The 26,110-nt window shown below is 37.7% G+C and overlaps 2 protein-coding genes across 6 annotated transcripts in view; both read right to left on the reverse strand.

Moving 5' to 3' along the window:
• Positions 1 to 2,436: 2,436 nt before the first annotated feature.
• On the reverse strand, positions 2,437 to 21,759 carry MTFR2 (mitochondrial fission regulator 2). 2 transcript variants are annotated; one of them, XM_058735384.1, is made up of 7 exons: positions 14,816 to 21,759; positions 14,059 to 14,175; positions 8,986 to 9,090; positions 8,419 to 8,531; positions 7,260 to 7,495; positions 5,524 to 5,881; positions 2,437 to 2,837 (listed from the first exon to the last, which is right to left on the reverse strand). In XM_058735384.1, the coding sequence occupies exons 2-7, from the start codon at positions 14,119 to 14,121 to the stop codon at positions 2,630 to 2,632; spliced, it is 1,083 nt and encodes a 360-aa protein (XP_058591367.1). In that variant the 5' UTR covers positions 14,122 to 14,175; positions 14,816 to 21,759; the 3' UTR covers positions 2,437 to 2,629. The 2 variants fall into 2 exon arrangements, with proteins under 2 accessions (XP_058591367.1, XP_058591366.1); XM_058735383.1 differs by lacking the exon at positions 14,816 to 21,759 and adding an exon at positions 14,281 to 14,797.
• A 130-nt stretch (positions 21,760 to 21,889) lies between these two features.
• Positions 21,890 to 26,110, reverse strand: part of BCLAF1 (BCL2 associated transcription factor 1) — a 30,410-nt gene continuing 26,189 nt past the window's right edge. For all 4 annotated transcript variants that reach the window (XM_058735382.1, XM_058735379.1, XM_058735381.1 and 1 more), the window contains 2 exons: positions 24,632 to 24,844; positions 21,890 to 24,473 (listed from right to left, as the gene is read on the reverse strand). In XM_058735382.1, the coding sequence (XP_058591365.1) occupies positions 24,468 to 24,473; positions 24,632 to 24,844 (219 nt within the window). In that variant the 3' untranslated portion in view covers positions 21,890 to 24,467. The remainder of the gene's footprint in view (positions 24,474 to 24,631; positions 24,845 to 26,110) is intronic.

The following is a 26,110-nucleotide window of genomic DNA, read 5'->3' on the forward strand; positions in this document are numbered from 1 at the left end:
AAAATTATATTTTGTATTCTTCGAAAATCTCCAAGTTCCTGGAGGTCAAGTAAACCAGATCACTACCAATTTCTAAGATTCAAAAACTCTTAAATTAGGAAGTCATAAATGCTTTTAAGAAATTGATTTTAAACATCCAGGGGCACCTGAGTGGCTTAGTCAATTAAATATCCAACTTTAGCTCAGGTGATGATCTCATAGTTCGTGGTACAAGCCCCGCATTGGGTTCTGTGCTGACAGCTTGGAGCCTGAAGCCTGCTTCGGATTCTGGGTCTCTCTCTCTCTTTCTCTCTCTCTGTCCCTCCCCCATTCACACTCAGTCTCTCTCTCTCTCTCTTAAAAATAAATGTTCAAAAAAAAAATCGAAATATACTATCATTTGCTGAGTACTACAATACATACTTAGTTTACATTAATTTCTTAAAAAAAATTTTTTTATACATGTATTTATTTTTGATAGAGAGAGACAGAGCACAAGTAGGGGAGGGGCAGAGAGAGAAGGAGACACAGAATCCGAAGCAGGCTCCAGGCTCCAAGCTGTCAGCACAGAGCCCGACGTGGGGTTCGAACTCACAAACCGCAAGATCATGACCTGAGCTGAAGTCGGACCCTTAACCGACTGACCCACCCAGGTGCCCCAGTTTACATTAATTTCTTAATCTATTAAAGTGCCCCAGTTTACATTAATTTCTTAATCTATTAAAATGATTACCCTAGGGTGGGACCCTACCGTTCTCTAATGAGAAACATTAAGTCATTTACTACTTAGCTCCTAGGAAAATCATCCAAAGCGTGCATTCAGCTTTTAATAACATCAATATACATGTAAAAAGAAGGCCATACACCTAACCACTACCGTGAGTAGCCAGTTACCTGCTGGATCTTCCAAGAACAGAGACAGGTGTTCTTATGAGTCAAGACTCCTTAGACCCCCGCACTGATATATTCCAGTGCACAGACTTCATTCAACTTTGTTAACGGACTGAGATCCTTCAGCATGTAGTGAAAGGCACGCAGGCACACTTCAGCGACCTTTCCTTGCCAGTGTAGACTCAGCTGACATTGTTCACACATTGGTCAACATCTCTGGGGTTTGTCAGTTCTTCCTTTAGTTCACTGTTCTGTGAAATGGGATGCCAAACTGAAATAAAGCAAACGTTCAACCCGGAAATTATTCTCATGTAAAAAGCAGATGATAATGCAATGACCAAACAACTCCTGGAGGTTTAATCCATCCAACAATAAATAGTTCTCTGAGACAGGACTATGTGTCTCTCAGGCACTGTGCCCAGAGCTGAGCACACAAAAGTGAGCAGTCTCAGCTGCAGAGACTGAACGCCCAGTCAACTACAATTTGAGTCCCCGTGTGTCCAGCCCTCAGCGAGGTGCCGTAAAATATACAAAAAGAGATGGTTCTTTCCCTAAACTGCTTGTAGTTGGTTGGAGATAAAATGCTGAACACTGAACAGTGTAAGACAACCCAGAACCTCCTCGCTTATCCACCATCACTGGGAAATATGTTCCACACAGCGAACAGCTTACATAACTGAAGGTTTTCAGATATCCAAAATTTTAATAAGCCCAGCTCTAGTCACTGTTCTGCCAATCCAATGTGGGGTTACAGGCAGATTATTTCAGCACTCTGAGGGTCAAGTGATACTGGCCTGACTTATTCATGCTTTTTTATTTTTAGGACATTGTTGTGAAGGTCAAACGAGGCATGCAGAAAGGTACATGGCAAGTTATACATTTCTACACAAATGTCAAATGTTTATTTTCAGGCACTTTGGCATTTTTGATTGTAATAATTCTAAAGTAAACCATACTTTCTGGCCCTCTTACAGTTAAGAATGTCCAGAGTCGACATGATGAACACACCCACGAGTAACTCAAGAGACAGCCCTGCCCGCGCTGGAACACAAGTGGGACAATTGCCCCCACTCTGTTATGCTCTTTGAGTTGCTATCTGCTTTCCAGTTGTTCCGTGTCCACTGCTGAACCCCCCACCCCCCACTCTTCAGAGCTATGCACCTGCCGTTAGACCCCAGCCTCCCTCCCAACCCTCTCATTCCGAAGGCTTATTCTTCTGTACCTACTACCTCAACTGAGCTGTGATATGGGAAAACCAACCCCCAAATTAAAGCTATGTCTAAATCAAAGAGACTTCAAATAAGGAGCAATTTCAAGGGTCAAATATAAATATAGAAAATGTCCTTTTAAGCAACCAAGAAGCATTGTCACTGAAGGTAATTATGATCCCATTTGCTTTTCAAAGAGCACTGTTAACATTCTATTTAACTAAATAATCCAGTCTTTATATTCACCTGAGAAAAATACTGGAGTACTTAAGTTTCAGACTTCGTTCATACAGCAGACAGCAACATCAAGTTAGCACCCGTCCAGGACAGGACAAGCCTTTATAAACTTATGCACAAGTATTTTTCAAATCAAGTGTTTTATTTAAAAAAAATTCATAGTAAGGTACAAGCAAAAAAGGAGCATGTAAAAGTTAACAGAAACAACAGAAACGTTAGCGGTACCAGCAAATAACTGTATGGTCCATTCTGCGCAAGAACTTCAAGAGAACTTGAAGGCAGAGATACATCATGGACAATACGCTTTTGAAAAATTAAAAAATTAACTTTACGTTATTATAGCTCACTCTTGAAGCTTCTGGACTAGAAAATGGAGAAGACTCCCAAGACCTATTTTCTTTCTCAAAGGAATCATCTTCTTGGAATGCAAATTTCTGCTTAAGTGCATGGGATATTAAAGACACTGGATCCCAGTGTGAATCTTGTCTTTTCCTCTTATGAATGGGTCTACCTCCAGGTGACCTATTTAAAAAAAAAAAAAAAAAATTGAATTAAAGCCTTGTGTAATTAATTTAAGCTCCTTGTTGACAAACATGCCAGAAATACAAGCATAATAAATTACAATCTAATTATTCTTCAAGAGACTGAAAATTTTTGCCAAGGAATAAGGAATCTGGAAGGCACAATGAATTAGGAATTAGAAAACCAAGAAACCGATGGGGCACCCGGGTGGCTCAGTCAGTTGAGCGTCTGACTTCGGCTCAGGTCATGATCTCACAGTTCGTGGGTTCAAGCCCATGTAGGGCTCTGTGCTGACAGCTCAGAGCTTGGAACCTGCTTCAGATTCTGTGCTCCATCTCTCTCTACCTGCCTGCCCTCCAGCCCCCCACCTCTCTCTCCCTCTCTCCCCCACAAAAAAATAAACATTAAAAAAAGAAGAAAAAAAAAAAAAAAGAAAACCAAGAAACCAGGAAGTCTGGTTCCTAGATGTTTAGACTGAACAACTAGATGATGGTGTTGTTGCCTTTACTGAGATGCAAAAGACTTAGGGCAGAACAGGTTTTCATTAAGCCATAGGACTAGGTGAGATCACCAAAGGAAACAATGTGGATACAGAGAGAAGGGGACTGAGGTCTGAGCCAAAGGAAGAAAGTGTTCCAAGGAGGAAGGGACCACAGACAGTACCAAATACTGCCAAGACGTCAGGTAAGAGGAACAATAAGAATTGACCATTAGATTTAGTACCAGCGTTACTGGTGACCTTGACAAAGCACAGTTTTCAGTGGAGTGATGGGGACAGAGACCATATTACAGTGGGTAGAAGAAGGCGGTGAGAAATGCAAACAAAGTTCTGATGAGAAGAATTTATATCAGAAAGAGAAGCAGAGAAATAATAATAGCTGGGGATATACATGTTTTGAAGATGGTAAATACTCAGGTATGGGGAGAATAAAGTAGAGAAGAAAAATTTGATGATGTAGAAGACAGAAGGGATAATTTTAGGTAAAATCCTTGAGAAGATAAGAGAAAAGGAGACCTAGTGACCAAGGGGAGAGCCTGGGCATGAGCAATGGCATTTCATTCACAGTAACAAGAGAGAAGGCAGAGAACACGAACAGTGACTGTAACTGTGAAGATGTGGCAAATCTTATCTGACTCTGTAGTAATGTATAATGCACGGTTAGTTGTAGAAAAATGAGATACTGGGGGTGGAAGGGAGACTCTACCAGCCTCCTAGCTGTGTCTCCAGTTATGGTAACAGTCAGTCACCGTCTTACACTGACTGGGCCCGGTGATGCCAATAAGCCCTCTAGCTGGAACAAGTGTGCACATTCAGCCACATTTTTCTCTGCATCAGCTTCCTCACACAAGGGTCAAATCATACCCTCATTAATAATGAAATGATGTGTCTGCCCTAACACTATTAGACAGAAAATATATTTTCTCACTAAAAACCTCATTGAGGGATTTCCAGATGAACATGGCAGATCTCCGTGAAATCCTACTAAAATGACAGTAGAGAAATTAAAAAGATACATACCCACAAAGACAAAGAAATTACGAGAGAGTGGGTAAGAATTGCAACAAAACACTGGAAGGCAGTGAAGATAGTGGAGGGTGAGCTGCCTTCCTGAAGGGGCTCCCCTGAAGGGACCGAGGAAAAGTCTACACACTGAATAAAATTAAAACTCAAGACTGAGTCCCCAAGTGCCCAGCATAAGAAATTAAAAAAGGAACTCTCCAGGGAACATCGTCATGAAATTTCAAACCAGGACTAAAGAGAAGATCTTAAATGTTTCAAGAATAAGGAAAATAGATTTGATACATAGCCAGGAATGAGAATCACATCAGCTTCTCCACAGGAACAGAAGCTAAAAACTGATGGAACGATGTCTTCAAAATTCTGTGGAAAAATGGTTTTCTGCCTATTGTATACCCAGCCAAACTAGCAATGAAGTGTTAGAATAAAATAATAATTTTCAGATATGCAAAGCCTTAAAATAATCTTTTTTATAGACCCTTTCTCAGAAAGGTATGGGAAGATAGGACACCCAAGAAATGGGTGAGGCAACACAAGAGACAGGGTAGAGAATGCCATAATGATGGCCAAGGAAATCCTTGGCATGGCAACAATGCAGCAGGCTTGGGGGAACAAGACAGTGGAGCAAACAGAGAGTTCCTACAGGGGAAATTATTTTAAAAAGAAAAAGAAAGAAACTCAGAGAGACAATTATTAGCTGCAATAAAAAATAAAATTATTCAACAAGCAAAATGTAATCATAGCATAAGGAAATGGCTTACCTGTGAATGTTTACTGTTATAAGGATGTAAATTCTGAATACTGATTTAAGTAAAGACGATGGATTTAACTATATTGGGAAGATAGAATAAGAAGTGTATTTATGCGTACATGTTAGGCGGTAGAATGTCTGAAAGGATGTACTCCTGAGTTTTAACAAGCGGAAATAAATATAGTTAAAATATCAAGAAATAGCAAAAGGAAGTAGTACACTGTTCCAAAAATATGGAGATAAGACACTAAAAGAAACAGTAAAAAAAAATTGAAAATGATTCTTTCTGGGAGAAGTGTTTGGAGTGAAGAAGAATCAGAGAGAAGACCTGTCTATGTTTACTTTGATAAATATAATAAATCATTACAACATCACTAATAGAATTTTGATTCATTTCTCAAGTTATGATAACATACCGTTCCACAGCACGGAGCTTAACCTTATTCATATCCTTTAGAATGTCCAACATATTCGGAACATCTTTATTTTCCTGGCTTTTCGAACGATGACTGTCATTAGTCTTACTATCACCTAACTGCTGTCTTTTCACTTCACTTGCTGAGTTATCTGAGTTACATGTATTATTAGTTCCTGGCCATGTGAGTGAACATGGACGTTGCGGAGAAGAAAGCTGAGGGGGCACTGGAGGAGGAGGAGCAGGTGGAGGGAAGAACACTGAACTTGAAAATGAATCTGGTTTGACACTCAGTTCAGCAGTTCCTGGCGATGGCCTTTGTCCCAAACTGCTAGGTTCGCTGTTCAAGTCAAAGAGGCCTAAAAACAAAGTAGTCTGTTGAAAAAATCATGCAAAATTCTCTCCAACATAACACATAACACTAATTAGAAACAAAAAAGGAACAATTTCAGTAATGCTACTAAAATAATGATATGGTGGCCAGGAAAAAGAAGCAATCCCATCTGCTTAGTAATTTTTATAAGAGTCAAACCAAAGAATAAGCTTATTTTTAATCCAATTAGGATTTTCTGGGTAGGCCTTTAAAGGGAGGAAGGGTGAGAATGCATTTTAAAAAGAAATCAAAAAGTGCTTTTTCAGTAATTAACATACAGTCTGAATTTCATCCTCTATTTAAAAAAGCTAAAACACAATCAACAATTTGTAGTTAGAAACATTCAAACCGGTATATTCACTCTATGATGACACTGTAGAAATGCCCAAGCATATATTTTCTAGGCAAGGCCTAGGACGGATACTGAGTACTTAACTTTTTCACAACAGATTTGCTCCCAAAAGACTTTTTAACACGACTGCTTAAAAATAATGTGTGTGTACATTTCATTTTAATTGCTATTATTATATATCAATATGTATAATATTTATGCATAAAATACATAAATATACAATACTGTATAAACATTTCATGTTATATATAAATTATATGTGTGTATATGGATGTGTACAGATCATGTATATATTATGCATGTGGGTGTATGTTGTTTAAAACCAGTCACATCTTGGGGCGCCTGGGTGGCGCAGTCGGTTAAGCGTCCGACTTCAGCCAGGTCACGATCTCGCGGTCCGTGAGTTCAAGCCCCGCGTCGGGCTCTGGGCTGACGGCTCGGAGCCTGGAGCCTGTTTCCGATTCTGTGTCTCCCTCTCTCTCTGCCCCTCCCCCGTTCATGCTCTGTCTCTCTCTGTCCCAAAAATAAATAAAAAACGTTGAAAAAAAAAAATTTAAAAAACCAGTCACATCTCTAAAAATTTAGAAAAGGATCATCTGGAAAACATTATTCAACCTGAATTTAGTGAAAGAACAGCAGCAATAACTTCAAACTACAAATACATGAAGACCTTATATTCATCTTCTTTCAAAGTAATATATTCTTCCTCATAAATATCGATGCTTTTCTGAAGAGTTAGAAAAGTTTACTTAGAAAACAGCTTTTCAATACAAAAGTACAATCTACAGCAGTACAGCTGGAACCAAAGCCATGCCCCTCACCGTAAATGTGTCTCCATTTATTCTACATAAACATCAGACATAGCAATATTACACCCACGATATCCTCGACATATTTAATGTCATTCACAAGACACATTAGCATCTGATGCTCTCATTTGGGACCGTACTGACTGAAATGAAATGGTAGGTGAGCACCATCTAACTAAGACAGAATGCAGCATGGCACTCACCAGCGTTTGCACGGTTTTTCAGTTCCTGCATTTGCACAATTGCAGCGATCTGAGTGCGAAGAAAAGTCAGCTCATCTTCGAGGGCAGCTATTTTTTTAATTGCAGCTTCATTTACAGGCCCATCGTTTTTGGTTCGTTTATTCTGTCTTGGAGCAGGCAGCAATGGGTTCCAAACTGGTGGCAAAGGATGGAAAAATTCCATTTTCTTCTCTTCTTCATTTTTCCATATGCTATTTCTGTGGGTAGAAGGAAGGAAAAACTGAGGGCGAAGGTGGAATTTCCCCAAAGAAATAAATTCTTTCAGACAAAGAGGAATGAAGACACAAAAACAAAAATCAGAGTAGCTCTCTTTATCTCATCATTGTCTCCAGACTCACTGAGGACAAGCACAACAGCTTATGTAACTTTGTATTCTCAATATCTAGAACAGAACAGTTGCCTTTAATAAGTGACCAATAAGTGGTCAGTGAATGAAGGAACAAGTCTTGCTTTTAGACTGTAAAACAAAAATAATTGTCTTGTAACTGTTCTACCTAATTGGTTTAAACACAGTACAAATTGATTTATTTAGAAATAAAGTTGATTTACTTAGAAATTCTACATACTCTGAATATATGGGTACTGAATGGCCTTGTACTAAGCATTATGTCAGAGATAAGTTTATGGTATTCTAATTTTTTTTAAATAGATAAACCACTTTGATACATAATAAATTTAGCCAGAATATTTGGATAATTGACCCTTAATGTGTTTATAGCCTATATCTGAATATACTAACACTAAGTTAGTATTCCCGAACAATAACACATTCAAATTTCAAATATATTTATTTAACATCGTTGCCTGGTACACAGTAAACACTATTTAAGTTTTGGCTAAATATGTAAAAAATAACCAAATATGGTATCTAGCATAGGAAACAGCTTTCTCCTAAAAATGGACATAATGATTTTGACACCCTTTTAATATCATTCCTTCCTAGGCCTACATTAAGAGAAATGGGAAATAAAAATGTCATCCTTATTAGGAAGATATTAGTAGGTCACAGGGCAGTACAGAGACAGACACAAGATTCAATTAGTATGATCGAACTTCAACACGTGCAAGAATTAAGATTACAGCCCATATCCCACCTTCCACAGGAAGAATGTAAAATTACCGAAATCTGAGATAACTGCCTTCTTCATCATTTGCCACACGCAAAGTATCAGCAAAAGATGGAACTACAGATCCATAGTTACCAGGGTCTACAGAGTTCAATAGAGGGATCAACTAAAGTAAAAAAAGGGAAGAAAAAAAAAAAGTCAGAGCTTTGCTGGGGTGGGGGGCAGGGGGTAGAACACATGCATGCCCATGGAAATTGCCTAAATTAAAAATCCCTGAGTTAAGAGGAAAAAGGATATGCAACAGAAAAACATGCACCTGTTAGCGGGGCAAAAAATACTTAGGAAAATGTTATCTAAAGTCTAAACATGTAGCAATATTCTCTACTCCTGGTTAATGTCATCTATCGTAAAACACAAACTAGAAGAATAAAATAAGCTATTCAGGTGTTGCTTTGTGTCTGCCCATCTTTGAATGTAATTACTTAAAGAAATAAACACAAAAATATGCAAGACGTTTTTGGCTTTCAGGAAACAGTTCTTCTTTTGTTCTACTCTATCTCTAGAAGTACCTGGGATTATTGTATACATAGTGCTTAAACAATGCATGTTGACTGACTTACCTCAAAATTAGGCCTGGGACAAGGTTCTAGAGGAAGAATTTTCCCAATAAGACGAACAATACTCCGAGTTGATCCATAGTCTTTATTTTCTCTAATCTGCAAAACCTATTTACACATAGAACATTGTTTAAAAACTACTCTGTTAGGGGCGCCTGGGTGGCTCAGTCGGTTAAGCGTCCAACTTCGGCTCAGGTCATGATCTCGCGGTTTTCGAGTTTGCGCCCCGCGTCTGGCTCTGTGCTGACAGCTCAGAGCGTGGAGCCTGCTACAGATTCTGTGTCTTCCCCTCTCTCTGCCCCTCCCATGCTCATGCTCCGTCACTCTCTGTCTCCCAAAAATAAATAAATGTTAAAAAATTAAAAAAACTATTCTGTTAAAGCATGTTTATATATCCATGAAGAAAAGTAGATGTAAAGGATGCACTAACACTTATTTTGACAAGAAAATACAGAAGGGCATACTCAAAGTATTTTCTTCAAAGAATTAAACTTTGGGGCACCTGGGTGGCTCAGTCTGTTAAGCATCCAGCTCTTGATTTTGGCTCAGGTCATGATCTCAGAGTCCTGAGACGGAACCCCTGTCCAGCTCTGTGCTAAGCTCAGAGCCTGCTTGAGATTCTCTCTCTCTCTTCTCTCTCTCGCTCTCTCTGTCTCTCTGCCTCCCCTGCCCCTGCTAGTTCTCTAAATAAATAAACTTAAAAAAAAAATTAAACTTTATTCATATTTGTCCTAAAAAGAAAAAAAAAAAAAAAAAAAAAAAAGGATGGGAGTTAACCTGTGTAATATTCCAGAAAGAAAGGTCTTTTAAGAAAGCACCACAGGGGCACCTGGGTGGCTCATTTGGTTAAACATCCAACTTCAGCTTAGGTCATGATCTCCCAGTTCGTGCATTCGAGGCCCACATCGGGCTCCATGTTGACAGCTCAGGGCCTTGGAGCCTGCTTCAGATTTTGTGTCCCCCTCTCCCTTTGCCCCTCTCCTGCTCATGTTCTGTTTCTCTCTCTCAAAAATAAATAAACATTTAAAAAAAAAAAAAAAAGGACCACAAATTCATTTTTGTCCTATTTCTGATAATGACAAAATACTTTAGGGAACTTTATCCAGAAAAATTGCCTCCTCTCCTCACAGCTAAACATATCTTTTGGCCCAGTCAAAAATTGACAATTTCTGTTTCTCAAACAATGAGGTAATACAGAGTGCACTTATGTAATTCCTTTCAAAGGTGAAATAAAGAGGGGGAATAAACTAATCTGGCACTAGACAATTTAAGAATTCTTTACCTACAGTGAACTATATCTGCCAGAAGTCAGTTCTTAAAAAGATGATAGAAATGAAATACGCTACTATAATTCAAATAACATCTTGTCTTTTGGCTTGGGCTTTCCAGATTGGTGTAAACAATTCCCACAGAAGCCTCCTCAAAAATATGACATAATATTTCTGCTTTTGGCAGAGATTTCAAGACAAAGAAAGCACTTTCTTCAAAAAGCATTAAAACTTGGACTTTTCATTTTTCCTAAGATCCCGTAACAAGGAGAGTTTATTACAAGCAACAGACGTAGGTAGCATCCTAACAGCATCTTCTTGGAAATGGACATACAGTTCTAGAACTCAGGAAACAAATCTGGGATTTAGATGGATTTGGGAATCATCAGCAGACAGAATACATGATAGGTAAAAATTAAAGCCATTTGACTAGTTGAGAAAAACTGGGGCTAGAGAGGAAGATCCGGAAGCCACTGGCACAGAAAATGCCATTCCTCTACTTTCAAATGGTAAGATTCTGAATGTATCCGATCACATCCAAACACCTGGGCTCAGAACCTTACTATTTGAAAGTAGAGGAAACATTAAAACATTAAACTGATTACATCATAGGGTGCCTGGGTGGCTCAGTCAGTGAAGTGTCCAACTTCAGCTTGGGGTCATGATGTCACGGTTTGTGAGTTCGAGCCCCGTGTCGGGCTCTGTGCTGACAGCTCAGAGCCTGGAGCCTGCTTCAGATTCTGTGTCTCCCTCTCTCTCTGCCCTCCCCCACTCGTGCTCTCTCTCTGTTTAATGTTTAATAAAAAATTTGAAAAATCTTTTTAAACAGATTACATCTACTGGCCTCATAAGCTTCCATCAATTCTGCGATCTCAGTCTCCACAACATCCTCCATGTATTCTGTATTATTCTCCAGTCACTCTGAAAAGTCCTCTGCCACTTGGCCCAGTTCTATCTATCCGACTGAATTACCCACTCACTACGTTAACAACACGAGCTCTTTTGCGTATAGCAATTTTCCTCATGGTCTCGAAGACAAGCCAATGTTATCCTAATTGCCAAGCACTTACGCATGTGCCCAAAGGGCACCACTCTACCTCCAGCCCTGGCACCAGCTGTTTTTACCTGTCTTCTAATGTCAGATTCACACTCCTCTACAAATTTGACTCTGCTTTCGGGAGCTTTCTAGGCTCTAAATTCCTAAACCAGTTCCAAGGAGCACCACACAACAGGATACCTAACTACACGTAACTTTGTTTCATTTGCAGTGTTCCCTCTGCTCCATTAAGACTGTCAACTCCAGGGACAGAGATGTGTTTATGTTCCTTTTCAATCCTACAGGGTAGTAGTTCTTAACCATAAATCACAATCACCTACACCTACAACCACTTCAGAAGTACGTATTCTCCAAAAGAAAAAAAACACAAACCACATATGTAAGACAAATTTTCTAGTAGCTACATCTGAAAAAGTAGAAAGAGGTAAAATTAATTTATGTTCATTTATTTTTGAGAGAGAGACAGACAGAGCAAGGGAAGGGCAGAGAGAGAGAGGGAGACACAGAATCTGAAGCAGGCTCCAGGCTCTGAGCTGTCAGCACAGAACCAGATGCGGGGCTCAAACCCGCAAGATGTTGATTATGACCCGAGCCAAAGTTGGATGCTCAATCAACTGAGCCTTCCAGGAGCCCCAAGTGTTCATTTTACTTTTGAAAGAGAGAGAGGGAGAGTATGTGCAGGGGAAGGGCAGAGAGAGACTGGGAGACAGAGGATCTGAAGCAGGCTCTGTTCTGTGCTGACAGCAGAGAGCCCAATGCAGGACTTGAACTCGCAAACGGTGAGATCATGACCTGAGCTGAAGTTGGATGCTTAACAGACTGAGCCCCCCAGGCGACCCGGACTTTACTGATGTGACTTTCCTACCAAGCAGAGATTTTCAAGTTGTTTCAGTGATAGGTTCATTACCACTCAAAAAGTGCTCATCCTCTTGATATTATGTGTTCTCATATTACTAATGGATAAATTACCCCAACTACTCTTAGCTGGAGAAAATAAATTACAAAAACAACAATATTTAGAAAGACTACAAATCCATGCTGACTTCAGCTGGGTATTCTGCACAGGTATATTCTGTGACCTCTTCAGAGCATGTGTTGTTCTCTACTGTCTTGCCCAAAGCAATCACCAATCTCTGAAATCCCCAAAGCCACCATTTTTATTACCTGGCAGAAGCCTTGACTCTGCTCTTACTGAGAAAACCAAGGACTCCAACTTAACATACCTCGATTTTTATTTCTCTCCATTCCAAACCTCTCCACCATCTCACTTTTACCCTACTCAACTGTCTGTCTTCTTTCCAAGACTTATTATTTATATTCCTTGCCCAGCTACCTTCTCCAGGACATTGCTCCATCACTCGCTCTGTCATTTGAATTTTTAACTTTTTTTTCCTATCTATGAGGTTCTTCTCCAATGCTTGCAAACATGAAGTTATCTCTAACACTGGAAAAAAAAAAAAAATGTCGATCCTACTCCTTCAAGTTGATGGCTCTTGATCTCTTTTCACAAACTTTTCAAAAGAAAGGTGCTGATGCCACTACCCTTCCTTAGTTATTCTTCAAACTACATACAGCCGCCACTCCACCTACACAAATCCCTAAAGGTATCAATAATCCAATAATAAGCAAATCTTTAACTACTATTCAGTCCTCATTATCTTCAATGTATTCTTGAAATTCAAAATGCATCAGTAACACCCCACATCTTCCATTATGTCACCAAAGTCCCTGAATTCAAATATCAAAAGAATGCAGATAACCACAAATCTGAAATCTCTTTTTCCTACATTCTAGAACTATTTCTCTATCTGTAGGATATTTGTATTTATATAATCCAACAGCACATCTGGCTCACTTCACCTCCTGATTCAAACTAGTTCCTCATACTGAATTGCCTATTTATAATATAATAATTGCCTATTTATAATTTATAACCACTCTTCAACTTACTTTTGTTTAAAATCTTGAAAGTGTCCTTGGCTATTCTCTTCTAATTCACCCCAACAAATAGCAATGATTTGCCCATTCTATAAACTCCCCAACTATTCTTTCATCTTGTATTATAGTTATCTGTATGTTTTTATTTGTCATGTTGTATTTTAAGCAGTATGAATACAAGATCGCGTATTGCTCTATATCACCCAAAGAACCAAGCATATTGTGTTGGATATGGTAATGCTTCATAAGTAGAGAAAATTGGATTTGCTTGTACTTCTTAGGCCTAAGTCATCCTCTCTCCAGATTTATTCTGAATTTGTTGAGCTATAACTTGCCATTATATACCCAAATATCAAACTTAAATTACTTTAAATAAAACCACTGGATAATTAAAATATATTTTACCTGTGAAGGTCATATCTATATTTTGCTGCATGTGCACCTTTTGCTGGCATTTGACCTACCTAGTAAATAGGTTGCTAATAATCTTATCCTCCCCCTCCTCCCACCCCCTCCCCCCACCCTTTTTTTTAAGTAAACTCTACACCCAACTTGGGGCTTGAATTCACAACTTACAACCTGGAGATCAAGAGTCACATGCTCTTCCGACTGAGCCAGCCAGGCGCCCTTAATTTTATCCCTTTTTTTTAACGCAAACTACCTAAGGTACACTATTGCAAACTCAGCTTTGTTACACCTGAAAAGTAACAATCTTGCCTTAAATTAAATGTTTACATATATATAGATCATTTTCAAAGTAAGACCCAGCAACAAATACAACAGGTTCATTCAAATCCATTAAAAGACATTTACCTGGTCTATGGGAACACCGAAATATTCCAGCATCTCTCTTAAGATATTCAGTATGAGTGACATTGATGAAACAAATACATAAGCGAATTCAAGGAAACATTATCAGTTTCTTGATACCTTCCGGAAAAACAATTTAGAAAATATTACTCTTGACCAAAAAACAAAACAAAACAAAAAACAAAAAACAAAAAACACGATTGCCACAAAACTGTATTAAGTAACCTGGAGGAATCCTTTCGTTTCACATTACACCATCAACTAATCTCTTTTGGCCAGCAGTATTTTGAAGGAAGTCAAAGAGAGAGAGGAATGAAGACGTGGGGAAGGGCTGATAAAGGAAATTTCAATTTATCAGTTAAATTGCACTAAAAGTTCATAAGATGTTTCAGCCTTAATAAATATCAACCAACAATAAATTGGACACTTAGCAGGGAAGCCTTTAGGTTAGCTGCGACAGCGAAGTCCCCGCTCTCCTGGAAGCTCTGGGTTGAGGAGAGGGATGAGTTCAGCTCCTGAAGGCAGGCAGGGGGCCGACCCACCGCTTTAACAAATGAACAGCGGCTCTTCCTCACAAACGAATAGGGTACCATCCATCCCCCTCGCTCATTTTAAAGACAAGGAATTTGGACCCCAGATACGCGACGTGACTCAGTCACCCAACTAAGTAACAGGCCGAGACTAGCCCCGGTGGTGTCAGTCGCCTTGGCCGCAAGCTTCCTCAGGGGCTCTCCTAACCCAGAATGATCGCCTTGCTCACCTTCCTCCGAAGCCAAGCCTGCGAGCAACCACCGGAACACCAAGCTGCGGTCGTTAAGAAACGCTGCCTCGAATCCGCAGTCAGCGACGCCCTACGTGTGCCCGTCCTGGTACCGGAGCGCTCGGACGTCGACTCGTGTCCGCCCGCGCGCCTCGGTTTGCAAGCCACAGACGGTAACGACGCCCCCCACCGACCCGGGGCTGGACACCGAAACCCCTTCCCTCAACCTGGGTAACTCCGCAGGATGCTTGGCCCTTACCTGCGGTCTCCCACCCACCTTGCTGCTCGCCCCGAGGCCAGGCACAACTTCCGCGTTCTTGAACGAAAATCAAACTCCGCGGGCCAAGCCAGTTTCCGAGCTCATTGGACAAGCCTAAACAAATGTGCTTCTGATTGGCTGCGTTATGACGTCAGGCTAGTTACGGTTATTTGGGCCGGCTACTGGGATAGTTCCTTCTTCCTCTAGGGGGCGGGCCTTCCGCGAGGCAACCAATAGAAGCCTAAAGACAGCAGGTGGAACGGGAGGGCGGTGCGAAGACGGTGACGCAAGCTCCTGACGCGTCCTTAGGTTCCTCCATGCTAAACTACTGGTGTCTACCACACGGTGTCATGCAGCTATTAAGGTACTTGAGCCAGGCCCGCGATCCGGAATTCGTCCCTTTTCGCAGTGTCGTCCCCTATACACCCAGACACTAAGCGGGGCCGCGCTCTCCTCTTCCCTTGAAGTCGCTATTTATTGTCTGATCATTTCATTCAAACATTATCTGCTTATGGGATTAGCAGAACCTAAGCAGTCTTCGAAGGATGTGCACCTTTGCAGTACTTACTATGTTCACTCACCAAACGCTCCTGGTTATCCAGGCTATCAAATATGGACCGGATGTTAACCTGGCCGAGTATTGTTAAGGACTAAATCCTATCAAGTGATACCCATTTTTAATTCTGGTCTGGGTTTTACTGGCTTCGTAAGACAGAGCAACATCTTTATTCCTACTTCAGCCAAGGATGCACTGGAATGACATGACAATTTAAGATCAACTGTGCCTGCTGCTGACCTACATTAAAATAAAATTTTTAAAAGTGGGGTATTTTGAACTAATTTCTCTATGGTCCACATTTACTCATTCAATACTGAGTGTTAGGTGCCAGGCACTATTCTAAGCATGGGAAATACAGTAACGGGCAAGACCAGTAAGGTCCTCACCCTCCTGCAGATTACATTCTAGTAGAGACGTCAGAGAGGCTATCCCTGAGCATTTTTAAACCCCATCTCTTTCCACTCTTTTCTTTATAGCACTTATCACCACGTATATTCATGCTACCGCTATCGCCAAACTAGAATGTAATCTCTAGAACAGGTACTTTTGGCTTGAACCATGCTGCTTCTCTAGTGCGCTTTAGAAAAGTGCCTAGTATATGGGACGCCTGTCTGGCTCAGTTGGTGGAGCATGCAACTCTTGATCTCATGAGGGGTCAGGAGTTCAGACGCATTGGGTGTAGAGCTTACTTTAAAAAAATAAAATTTAAAAATTCTTAGAAAGTGTCTATTATATATAATGAACAATCAATACTTAAAATAACTGGATATGGGACAAAAGAAAACAGACATCAGAAATGATCTATAACTAAGTAACTGGCAGAATATCCCAGTAGTCCACACTAGGTTAAGGATGAAAAGGCAGAAGAGGCTGTTGGACAAGGTATAAGTGAAGGCAAATGGGTCAGCCACCTTACTTGGAATCAGTGAGTCACAATTTCTTCAAGTACCTTGTCCTTTCCCTTTGCCCTCATAAGTATATAAATCATGATCTTGTAGCCACCTCCCTTTCCAGTCTGATATCCATCAGCACACATTACAGCCAGACCAACACTTCCTCGGAGAATATTAGAATAGGAACCAGCACTAAAGCTACCTTCACCATGCACGCTACACCCTCCATGAATGTTTTGCTGACAACTTACCCCTAACATTCTTCAGAGATCTTTCCTCCATTTTGTTTACGAAAGCACTCATACATACCACATCTTGATAACCTTTTGAGATTTGACAGTACTTTTCAATTGCTCGTGTTTACATGAAATTATTTTCTTGGCCTTTTAGAATGATGCAAGATTCAGGAAAGCTTTTTTGACTTTAGTTACCTTTTCTGTTGTTTTTGAGTAATGTTCAGAAATACGGCGGCTTGCTTTCTAAGATTTTCCTGATTGTGTTCCCTTCCCCCCAGTTTGATCTAAGCCCTCTCCTATGGTCTCTACACTCAATGATTATACTTTTGCTACTTTCTTCTCAGTGTGGGGTCCAGTCCTGTCCTTAAAAGGGAGTCTTGTCTTGGCTGGTGTTTTGAGAGTTCACTGGGGAAAATTGTCCCAGTCTCTCCAATCCTTCCTTTGGGTACCTTGCACTCACTATGGAGAGGACAAAATCCAAGTTTCAGCTGAGTAATTTGAGATTCTCCTTTTCTCAAGTCTGCCAGACCCTACCCCAACTCTTCCTTCTCACATAGAAACCAACACCAGGCAGGTTGATGGTTTTCCCCATTTGATATTTGGAGGTTCATCACCTAGTTTAATTCCAAAAGCTGTCCATAGGTATTTGGTTTTGCCATCCAAATGTATTTTTCCAGAACTACTAACACTTTATAGATAATCATCATACTATGTTCTGGATCCCCAACACCAAGAATGTTTTATTCACCTTTACACCCATTGCCAGGCATACTTTTTCAGTGAATAAACAAAAGGTGAGAGGCTGAGGCCTGGTTTAGACAAAGGCTAGAAAGATGTGTATACTCAATTTTGCCAAATACCCAGCAGAGCCCCATTAGCCTATGCCACAAGCCTAAGTTTGTTTTTGGTGATAAACTCAAGTTACTGTAGTTATCTTAAACAGTGGGAAAGAATACAAATTAACCTTCTACCAAAGTAGGAAATAGTCTCTCCAATGTTAACCATAAGGGTTCATATGTAAATGTGATCTCCACATTGAGATGTGCTAACCCAGAAAATTCACTTAAATTTTACATTTCAAAAAGAAAAATATTTAGGTCCTTTTTCTTTTTATTCTGCCTATGCTTGAAGCCTCTCAGGGGTAGTGCTAATACAGTACAGTTAAACCAACCAGCGCTATTTAAAAGATTAAACACCTCTTAAAATTCATTAAACCTTTACAATTATTTATTCAAAAATTTTAAATATTTGAGAGCAATTAGACCAAAATTTTCCCTGATACTAAAATCATATTTCAAATTAAATTCTAAAAATGTGCTTTGTATTGACAATTAAAAGTTAATATAAGAGACCTATTAACTATATTTCTAGGTCTATTTAACCTGTAGTAATATCTATACTATAAATTGCTATTTACTTGTAGTGTTACATTAAAATTATAAAACCAAAGTTAAAAGTTTATAGTCTAAAAGCAGGATTTCTTTTTACTTGAGCCTTTAAAAAATTTATACAAAAGAAAAACTAGGTTATGCTTAGTGTATGAATCCAAAGGTCTTATGTGTCTATAACTACTCATACTATGTTTGAACAAAAATAGTTTACTATAGCTAGACCACTCTAAAGGCAGAAAGGTGAACTGCTGCTTGATTTTTCTGGTTCCATTTTTTTTTTTAGAAGATTCATATGACTTCATAGACTCTGTAATCTGTTTTCTGATACAATCTTATGTTCACAAATAGGAATGCCTTGACTCTTGTGAATCACTTAAAAAGAGTTGGTTAAAACCTAGAACACAGAAAAAATAGTTAAAGGATGCCCTTCTAGTCTTATCCCGCTTCTGGATCACTCAGACAGTCAGATATACATCAGTGCTACTAATGTTTGCATTTAGGCCTTTTCATTTTTAGCAATAATCGACTCATAATTTGATACCGTCATGGTCCCAGTAACAGGAATAAAAATATTCTACTTCATAAAAATTCCAAGTAACTGATTTGGATCATCTTACAACTAGTAACAAATTATTTGCCATCCAAAGATCTGATATGTATCGTAAAGAATATGGCATAAGTCTTACAAAAACAAACAACAAAACTAAATTCATTCCTATTGCAACATTGAAAAAAAAGTGGCAATATGCAGCATTTCTTTTTAATTATCACTGACTGGTACCCTCAGATGGTAACACACAATAAAGCAAGCACCTGAGAGTAGAAGGTAGCTCTTAAACTTCAATTAAGTAATCCAGAGAACTAGGAAAAAACTTCAGCTTCTTCCTGACAAAGACTTCCAGATTCTCAATACTTTTACAAGCAGAAAACTTGCTATTTACAACTACTCTTTTTAAGTACGTACATGTCAAATATTGGCTCACTGAGTCAATCAATAAAAGTCTACGTATCTATGACTTTTATCTACTGGCTCTGGTTGTCCTCTAAATACAGAACATGTTAAAATGATGAGGCTGGACAAAGTAACATCAAATGTCCATCCTGATCCTTATATATAATTTGAATTGTAACTCTCTATTTCCTCTTTTAAGGGAAACCCCTTAAAATACTTGAGGACTGCTCGCAAGGACCCATCTCAGTCATCACTGCTCTACAGCATTCCAACTAGTCACATGACACTATTTCAGATATCAAGCTTCTGGTCCGTCTCCTTTAAATATATTTACTCTTAAAAACATGGAACTGCACAAGAGTAACATGAGCCACATATAAAAAAAAAAAATTAATGATCTAACTCTTCTGTTCACTGCAATCCGAAGTCTCTTCAGCACATTTTAAGGGAGCTTACACTGTATTATGTTTTAGCAGCAGCCACAAAAAAAAAAAAAGGCTTATGCTAATCATACCTCTATACATATACAATTATATCATGCTTTCATTATATATTCAAGGAGCATTTATTTCATACCTATGTATGTATGCCATACACAATGCAAATCGCTAAACATTTATTCTGGCAAATAAAGACATTTAAATGGAATGAGTTGCTAGCCTAAAAGAATGTGCTACATTCAATGAGGACATAAAAAGAATTTAGAATTTTTGCTAGGGTGTTAAGATTTTAAGATAGGTAAGTGAACAAGGGATGGGTAAGTGGGTAAAGCATAAAGGTAAAAACTGGCTCATGTTGTTCATCTTGACTAATATTTAGGCAAGAGAAGACATCGAAGGGTTTTAGCTAAAAATGACACCAATTTTACAGCTGAAAAATATCCCACAGGCGGCAACTAAAGGATGAAATTTAAGGGCTAAGGAGTCCAAGTCAGGAGTCTACTGCAGCAGTGGGGGTATCTTTACCACAGTATTAGAGGGGTGAAAAGCAGATCAACACTCTGATTTAACACTCTGATTTTGAAGTAGAAGTATCACCACCAATGTATGCACACACTATAAGTATATACTGACATTAACCAGTTAAATTTTATATTTTATTGTAACTTTCTTTTCATGCTTACATTTGGTGTGACATTCAATTTCCTTCAAAAAACTGAAAGAGTACTTAACATTCCCCCCATGGCAGCTTTAGAAGTACCCTAATAAAAGTTTATTACTTTCTCTTTCTGGTACATTAAGACAGAAAAATTATGATCTTCCATAGTCAAGGGCTAGATAAGGTAGCAAGTAAACAACTATTCTGGGGATGAGAATGGTATTCTTTTTCGATGGCTTTATGCACTCCATGAAATTCGCGATTACAATGATAGTACCAAGAGGTTATCACTGCCAAATACACAGGTCATGCTGTGAGTAAAAATCCTTCCAAGTCATTTAATATGAAGGTGTACTTAATTATCATCTAGTTTTACTAAAAGGAGTACTCATTACTGCATCAGGAAGCTAGGCAACCCCAAGAGATTACTATGAAAAATCTCATTTTGATTTTTAGGAGAGTAGCATTAAAATCCACTTGCCCAATCCTTTTCTACTTGTAAGAATCAAGATTATCTTCTGCATCTTAAGAGTGCTGCCAATAGGTTCAACTGTTTTAAATCATCCAAAATATCTGTAGGAAAAATGTTTTTGGGCGGCAGGGGGAATATTTTTCTTACGCAGAGATTATAATTAAGAAACATTATTTGAAGTTTTTTTCTAATAGTGGGAAACACAGATCCTAATGTCTGTGTCTCTTTTTTTAACCAATGGGATCCATTTTTAAAGGCTAAAGTATGATGTGACGTAACAATATAAAGAGAACTAGAAGACTTAATTAAATGTAGAACTTTGGCTTCATCTGCATAGTCAACACACACTTATCATTACTGAATGTTTCAGAAATATAAGGAGTCCAGCTCATAAACCTACACAACCTCAAAGGCTCTTGAGTAAGACAATGGAAAAAACAAATTTCCATATATCTCTGAGATTCTAAGAAACTGAATAATAACAAATCCTGTTGGCTTAAAAATTCATTAATATAACCCTTGACATTCAGATGTAATAATGGTTTTAACTATTTGATAACCCTAATATGGTAACAGATAACATTCTAAAATTTTGTTAAAGGATGTATCAGGATCTCTATCCAGAGACTATTAAGTCTAGACTAATACAATCCCATGACAATAAACTTTTTTTCTCCAATTGCCTCCTAATATATTATTAGTCAAAATATATACTATAGGTCTTAGCACACAAATGTCTATGAAAAATGCTTTTTTTTTCAAGTTGACAGAATGGTCCACTTTGTTAAAAGGGGCATGGTAAGAATTACACCAGATTTTACACAAAATTATAGTCTAACAAAACAAAATCCAACCTCTTTTTAGTTATTAATGTACTACTATAGTTTTTAAAAAGAGAAGTAATGCTGATTCTCCATAATATTATGGCTGGCAAGTTCTTGTATTAACACAAGAACAGGACAACTAGACTAGAAATCTGGAATTCCTGTATTCTCTAATAACAGCTTGGAATTACCAGGGAAAACAAAAAAATAACAGTATATGGGGTTTGAGTTTTGTGAAGTATGTATCAACCCCCCCAAAAAGCCATAGCATACCAGTAATTTTACTAACAGAGGAGTTGGTATTCAAAAATCTATAAATAGGTCACAGAAATCAGCTGTATAGATCAGACACAGAAATAGTCTCAAAATCAGGTAAACAAACAACAGCTATTACCACTTATGACATTTTATTGGCATATGACAATTTACAAGGGTCCCTGTTGCAATATACAACACACTGAGTAAGAATCGTTTAGCCATCTACATTCGTTCGTATTGGGTAGTATTTTTACTCAAATTATAATTTAATTCCCAACACTTGATTTTAACTGTGACAAAAGGGAACAATAGTTAATTCCTTAAAGTAGGCTGCAATTGGAAAAACATATTTTGCTATTTTATATTAAAATTCCTAGAATGTTGAAAGGTATACACACCTAAAGACTGAGTCATGGCCTTCTTAAACAGGTTTCTTAATCCTTTCTGGAAATATCCTTTGGTTCATTTTTATTTTCCTTCTCTAGGCAAAAGGAAGTCTGTTAATGCAGGTATCAAAGAGTTATTTTCTGTCATTTGTAAACAAATACCCTTACCATTCAGCTTTGTAACATGTTATGAAGTGTGGAGTTAAATGTGGCTGAACACAACATAGGCTTTTCATAGGTTTGGCTCTGAAAAAGAGAACATCCACAATGGCATCCTACTGCAGAGTTCTATCACCCTTCTTACTAAATTCTGGTATAATCCTCTTTCCTCAATTTTGTGTAATAGAATAAAAGTAACCAAATCATGTATCTATTTGGGTTAAATCAGCACATTTGCACTTAAAATATAACTTGCTGATAGAATTTGGGTAGGTTTATTCCCACTCCCTATTAAATAATTTCTCAGCAAATTCCCTTTTTCCTATTGTCTTAAGTGGAAAAACAAAACTGCACATTTATAGTCATGCACAGAGATCCAGTATCTAACCAAATAATAACTTAAAATAAAAGCTAAGTTTATTTGTATAAAATAAAATGGTTATGAAAATTCTTGTGTTGAAGATTAAATCCATGTTGCTTTCGCATGTAATTAAGTATTCTTCTGACTAGGAGAATATTAGCTATGTCCTGACTAACATACAACAAACTTGCTTTGACAGTATTTCCTCTGCTCTAACGATTTCAGAAAAGACAAAATTAATAGGAGAAATCATGCAATACTAAGGGTCCTAGGGCCATAAACATCATGTATATTGAATTTTGTTTTCTTATTTTTCCCTTACAGTTCTTAGCAAATGCCTCTGGCTGCAATCAAGGTGCTAGGAGCACTGCAAATCACGAAGGATGAAAGATCCATATATTAAGATCTTTGAAAAAGTTTACACTTAACAGAACAAGCATTTCCTCCTTTTAATGCAAACATATACAACTAACTTGGTTCCTGAATTAACAAATGAAATTTGACTACTTTTACAGATGGTCACTGACAGAGACTTGACAGTGAAATTTACTATTTTGAGTTTTCATCTTAAGAGCTATCAGCATAAACAAACAAAAAGATAATCCACATCTGAAAGATTATCTACCTGAAGAATAGAACCCTTGGGAAGAAAAAGAAAAAGCCATTTTATAAACTGCAACTGAAAATAGGGAAAAAGTAAAAACCAAGTTAGACCAATGCTGCAACAAACTTCCTGTCAAAACTTTTTATTGAAAAACAAGTTACTTAAAATACTAATTAACATAATGGTTTTTTTGCCTATTTTTCCTTATGGTTAGACTACAAACTAATGTTTCAGCTGTCCAAAAGCTCAAATAAATATGTAAGATATGAAATCAGGTACATCTTTTTAATGTATCAACTTATTCTGCAGGACAATCCTCTTCCACACCAACACCAGGATTACAGGTTTTGTTCTGTTTCTTAGAAGATGATCAGTAAGAATGGATTTTGTCATCTGTATTATTACAGACCAGTTCCTCTCTCAAAGATTAGCTGATATCTAAGACCATGACTCAAACTTTCAAATAAGAATAGAAAAAACATTGAATTTTCAGCCCCAAAAGTAAAGGCTCCTAAGAATGGTTTTATAGGCCACTGCTTGCTTTCAATTAAAAAAAAAAAAAAATTTTTCTCGTAATTTTCAATCTTTTAATAGCTTGTACTTTTTAACTATTGATAAAGCTTTTTTCTCTTTTTAAACACTTGCTGACGTGTTAAATTAGCTTAGTTTGCCAAAGTAAGAACCTTTTCTGTGGTACACCTCAAAAATTAGTCACCCTACAATGTAGTGTGTTTGAATTAAGGAGAATGTTAAACAGATGTATATAGTTAAAATAATTAGTGTGGTCTCTATAAACAACTTCTGTCCAGGGATTTGTATGTAGAGCTAACGTTTACTTCAGAATAAACATTAACAAACAGGGAAGGAAGAGAATCAGAACTTTCACAGAGCTGTACTTGACCATATCTTATAGACAAAGCGAATTACAATGCATGTAACAAAAACAGTAAAAGTATTTTTTTAAAAGTTGATAGTTACAAATATGGTACGTAACAATTTTCTACTTTATTTCAGTACAATTTTCAACATACAGTCTACTATTTTTCAAGATATTTGAAGACTTAAAACAAAATTTCTATTGACTACTTGCAAACAGTAAAATTTAAGTAAAATGCTTACATTCTTATTTGAAAACAAAAATCAGGTAAAAAAATGGTGGGTGCAAGTTCTGCTCTCTGTTGCAATCTCACTTCAGATTTACTATTCCTAAAAAAACAAAGAGAAAATAAAGATTAGCAAAAATGTGGAGTGAAAATTATCCGTAATAATCATTGTTCCTAAAAATGAAATAATGAACTAACTGGCCCACCAAACCCATAATGAAGAAAATCCATTAGAATCACTAACAAGATGAAATTTTCTACCTTTTCTTCTTTGCGTCTGTCCTTCTTTTCTTCATTATTTTCCATTGTCTCTTCTTCATCTTCAACAATCCCGTCCCCTTGGTATTTGTCATGAGTCCATTTTGGACTGCTACCTGATTTTTTGAAGTTAAAGCGCCCTCTGCCACGTTGAAAAGTACCACGACCTCTTCCTCTTTTGGCCCAATAATCCACACCATCATCTCTGTCATCATGCTACAGAGAGGTTAAAAACAATCATCACTAAAATGTCTTTCTTGTAAGTAAAATGATTATAGCCCCATTAAGTCATGGTATAAATCTTCTGAAGACTGGGGTATGGGACATTGGTAAATGTCTAAAACACATTAAAACAAAGCCAGTAACACTGAATTTTACAGTAAAAATGTATTCCATTGTGAAATCAAGTAAATACATCTTACTGCTTTATAACCCAAGCACTGCAAACTGTCCAGACAATTTTTTGGAGAACCTCAACTGCTAAATTACTGCCAACTTTCATAATTTTGACTTTTTTGCTTTCCATTATTTCAATCTAAGTCCACTTGTTAATACACTGCATGCAAATTAGATAAAATAACCTTTATTTTTCCCCAAAACTACCAGTCATAAAGACGTAACAGTCACAAAAATGTTATGCAACACTTATTAAATAAAATAAATGATATGAATTATACCATACATGTAGGAACAGATTTTAAAATCCTACAGAGATTTAAATCTAAATCAATGTATATGGCACATCAATCTTCTAGGCTAGAGAATTTCACATGCTAAATCATGACAGCATGGTCCCTAGAGTAATAACTTATTTCTTCTTCACTAACATAGTACTACAGCTTACTATTACATTTTAACATTAATTTTTCATTAACTCTACCCCAATACAGATATTCCCCAATTACAAATTGTTCATTAATCAAACACAATCTACAAACTGAAAAGCCCTTCACTTTGTGGATAAGTAGAGGAGTATTTTCGCAAAATACCAAACAAAAAGCCAAAGTTCACCTGTAATATAATTTAATTAATTGTTGCCCACCTCAAACTCTCAAGTCTGTCACCTACAAAAATGGAGAAAGAGGCAAAATGATGCCCCTTAATAAGATACTGGGTATAATGCAAATAATGTTCCATAACCTATGAAGTACTGGTATTGACCAGCTGTCCAAAAGTCATCAAAGCTTTTTCTCAAGTATTATGTGGTATAAGCACGTTTTTCAAAACACAGAATGTGCCTTTGTGCATATTCGTGTAATACAGATCACCCTCCTGGCATGACTTGCAAAGCTCAGTTACACAAGTAACACACAAAGCAAAAGAGCACTTACCAATTTCTAATCCTCTATCTTTAACAAGCTGATGAAAAATGACAAGCTAGAGGTGTGTATGACTCCAAAAAGAGCGAGTTGAGGAACTATCAAAAGTGTAGATTTCAGAATGTCAGAAAGTTTAATTACAAACCTGAAATAAAGTATTTTA

The sequence above is a fragment of the Neofelis nebulosa genome, chromosome 6 (assembly GCF_028018385.1).
Source record: "Neofelis nebulosa isolate mNeoNeb1 chromosome 6, mNeoNeb1.pri, whole genome shotgun sequence".
Taxonomy (NCBI): Eukaryota; Metazoa; Chordata; class Mammalia; order Carnivora; family Felidae; genus Neofelis; species Neofelis nebulosa.

Bases quoted from the DNA above. Each gene is read 5' to 3' on its own strand.
- MTFR2 (XM_058735384.1), bottom strand. From the start codon at position 14,121: ATGTCACTCATACTGAATATCTTAAGAGAGATGCTGGAATATTTCGGT. The intron at 8,532-8,985 runs GTAAGTCAGTCA...TTTTTACTTTAG, and splicing joins GTCCCAGGCCTAATTTTGAG to TTGATCCCTCTATTGAACTC. The intron at 7,496-8,418 runs GTAATTTTACAT...TTCTACCCACAG, and splicing joins GGCAGTTATCTCAGATTTCG to AAATAGCATATGGAAAAATG.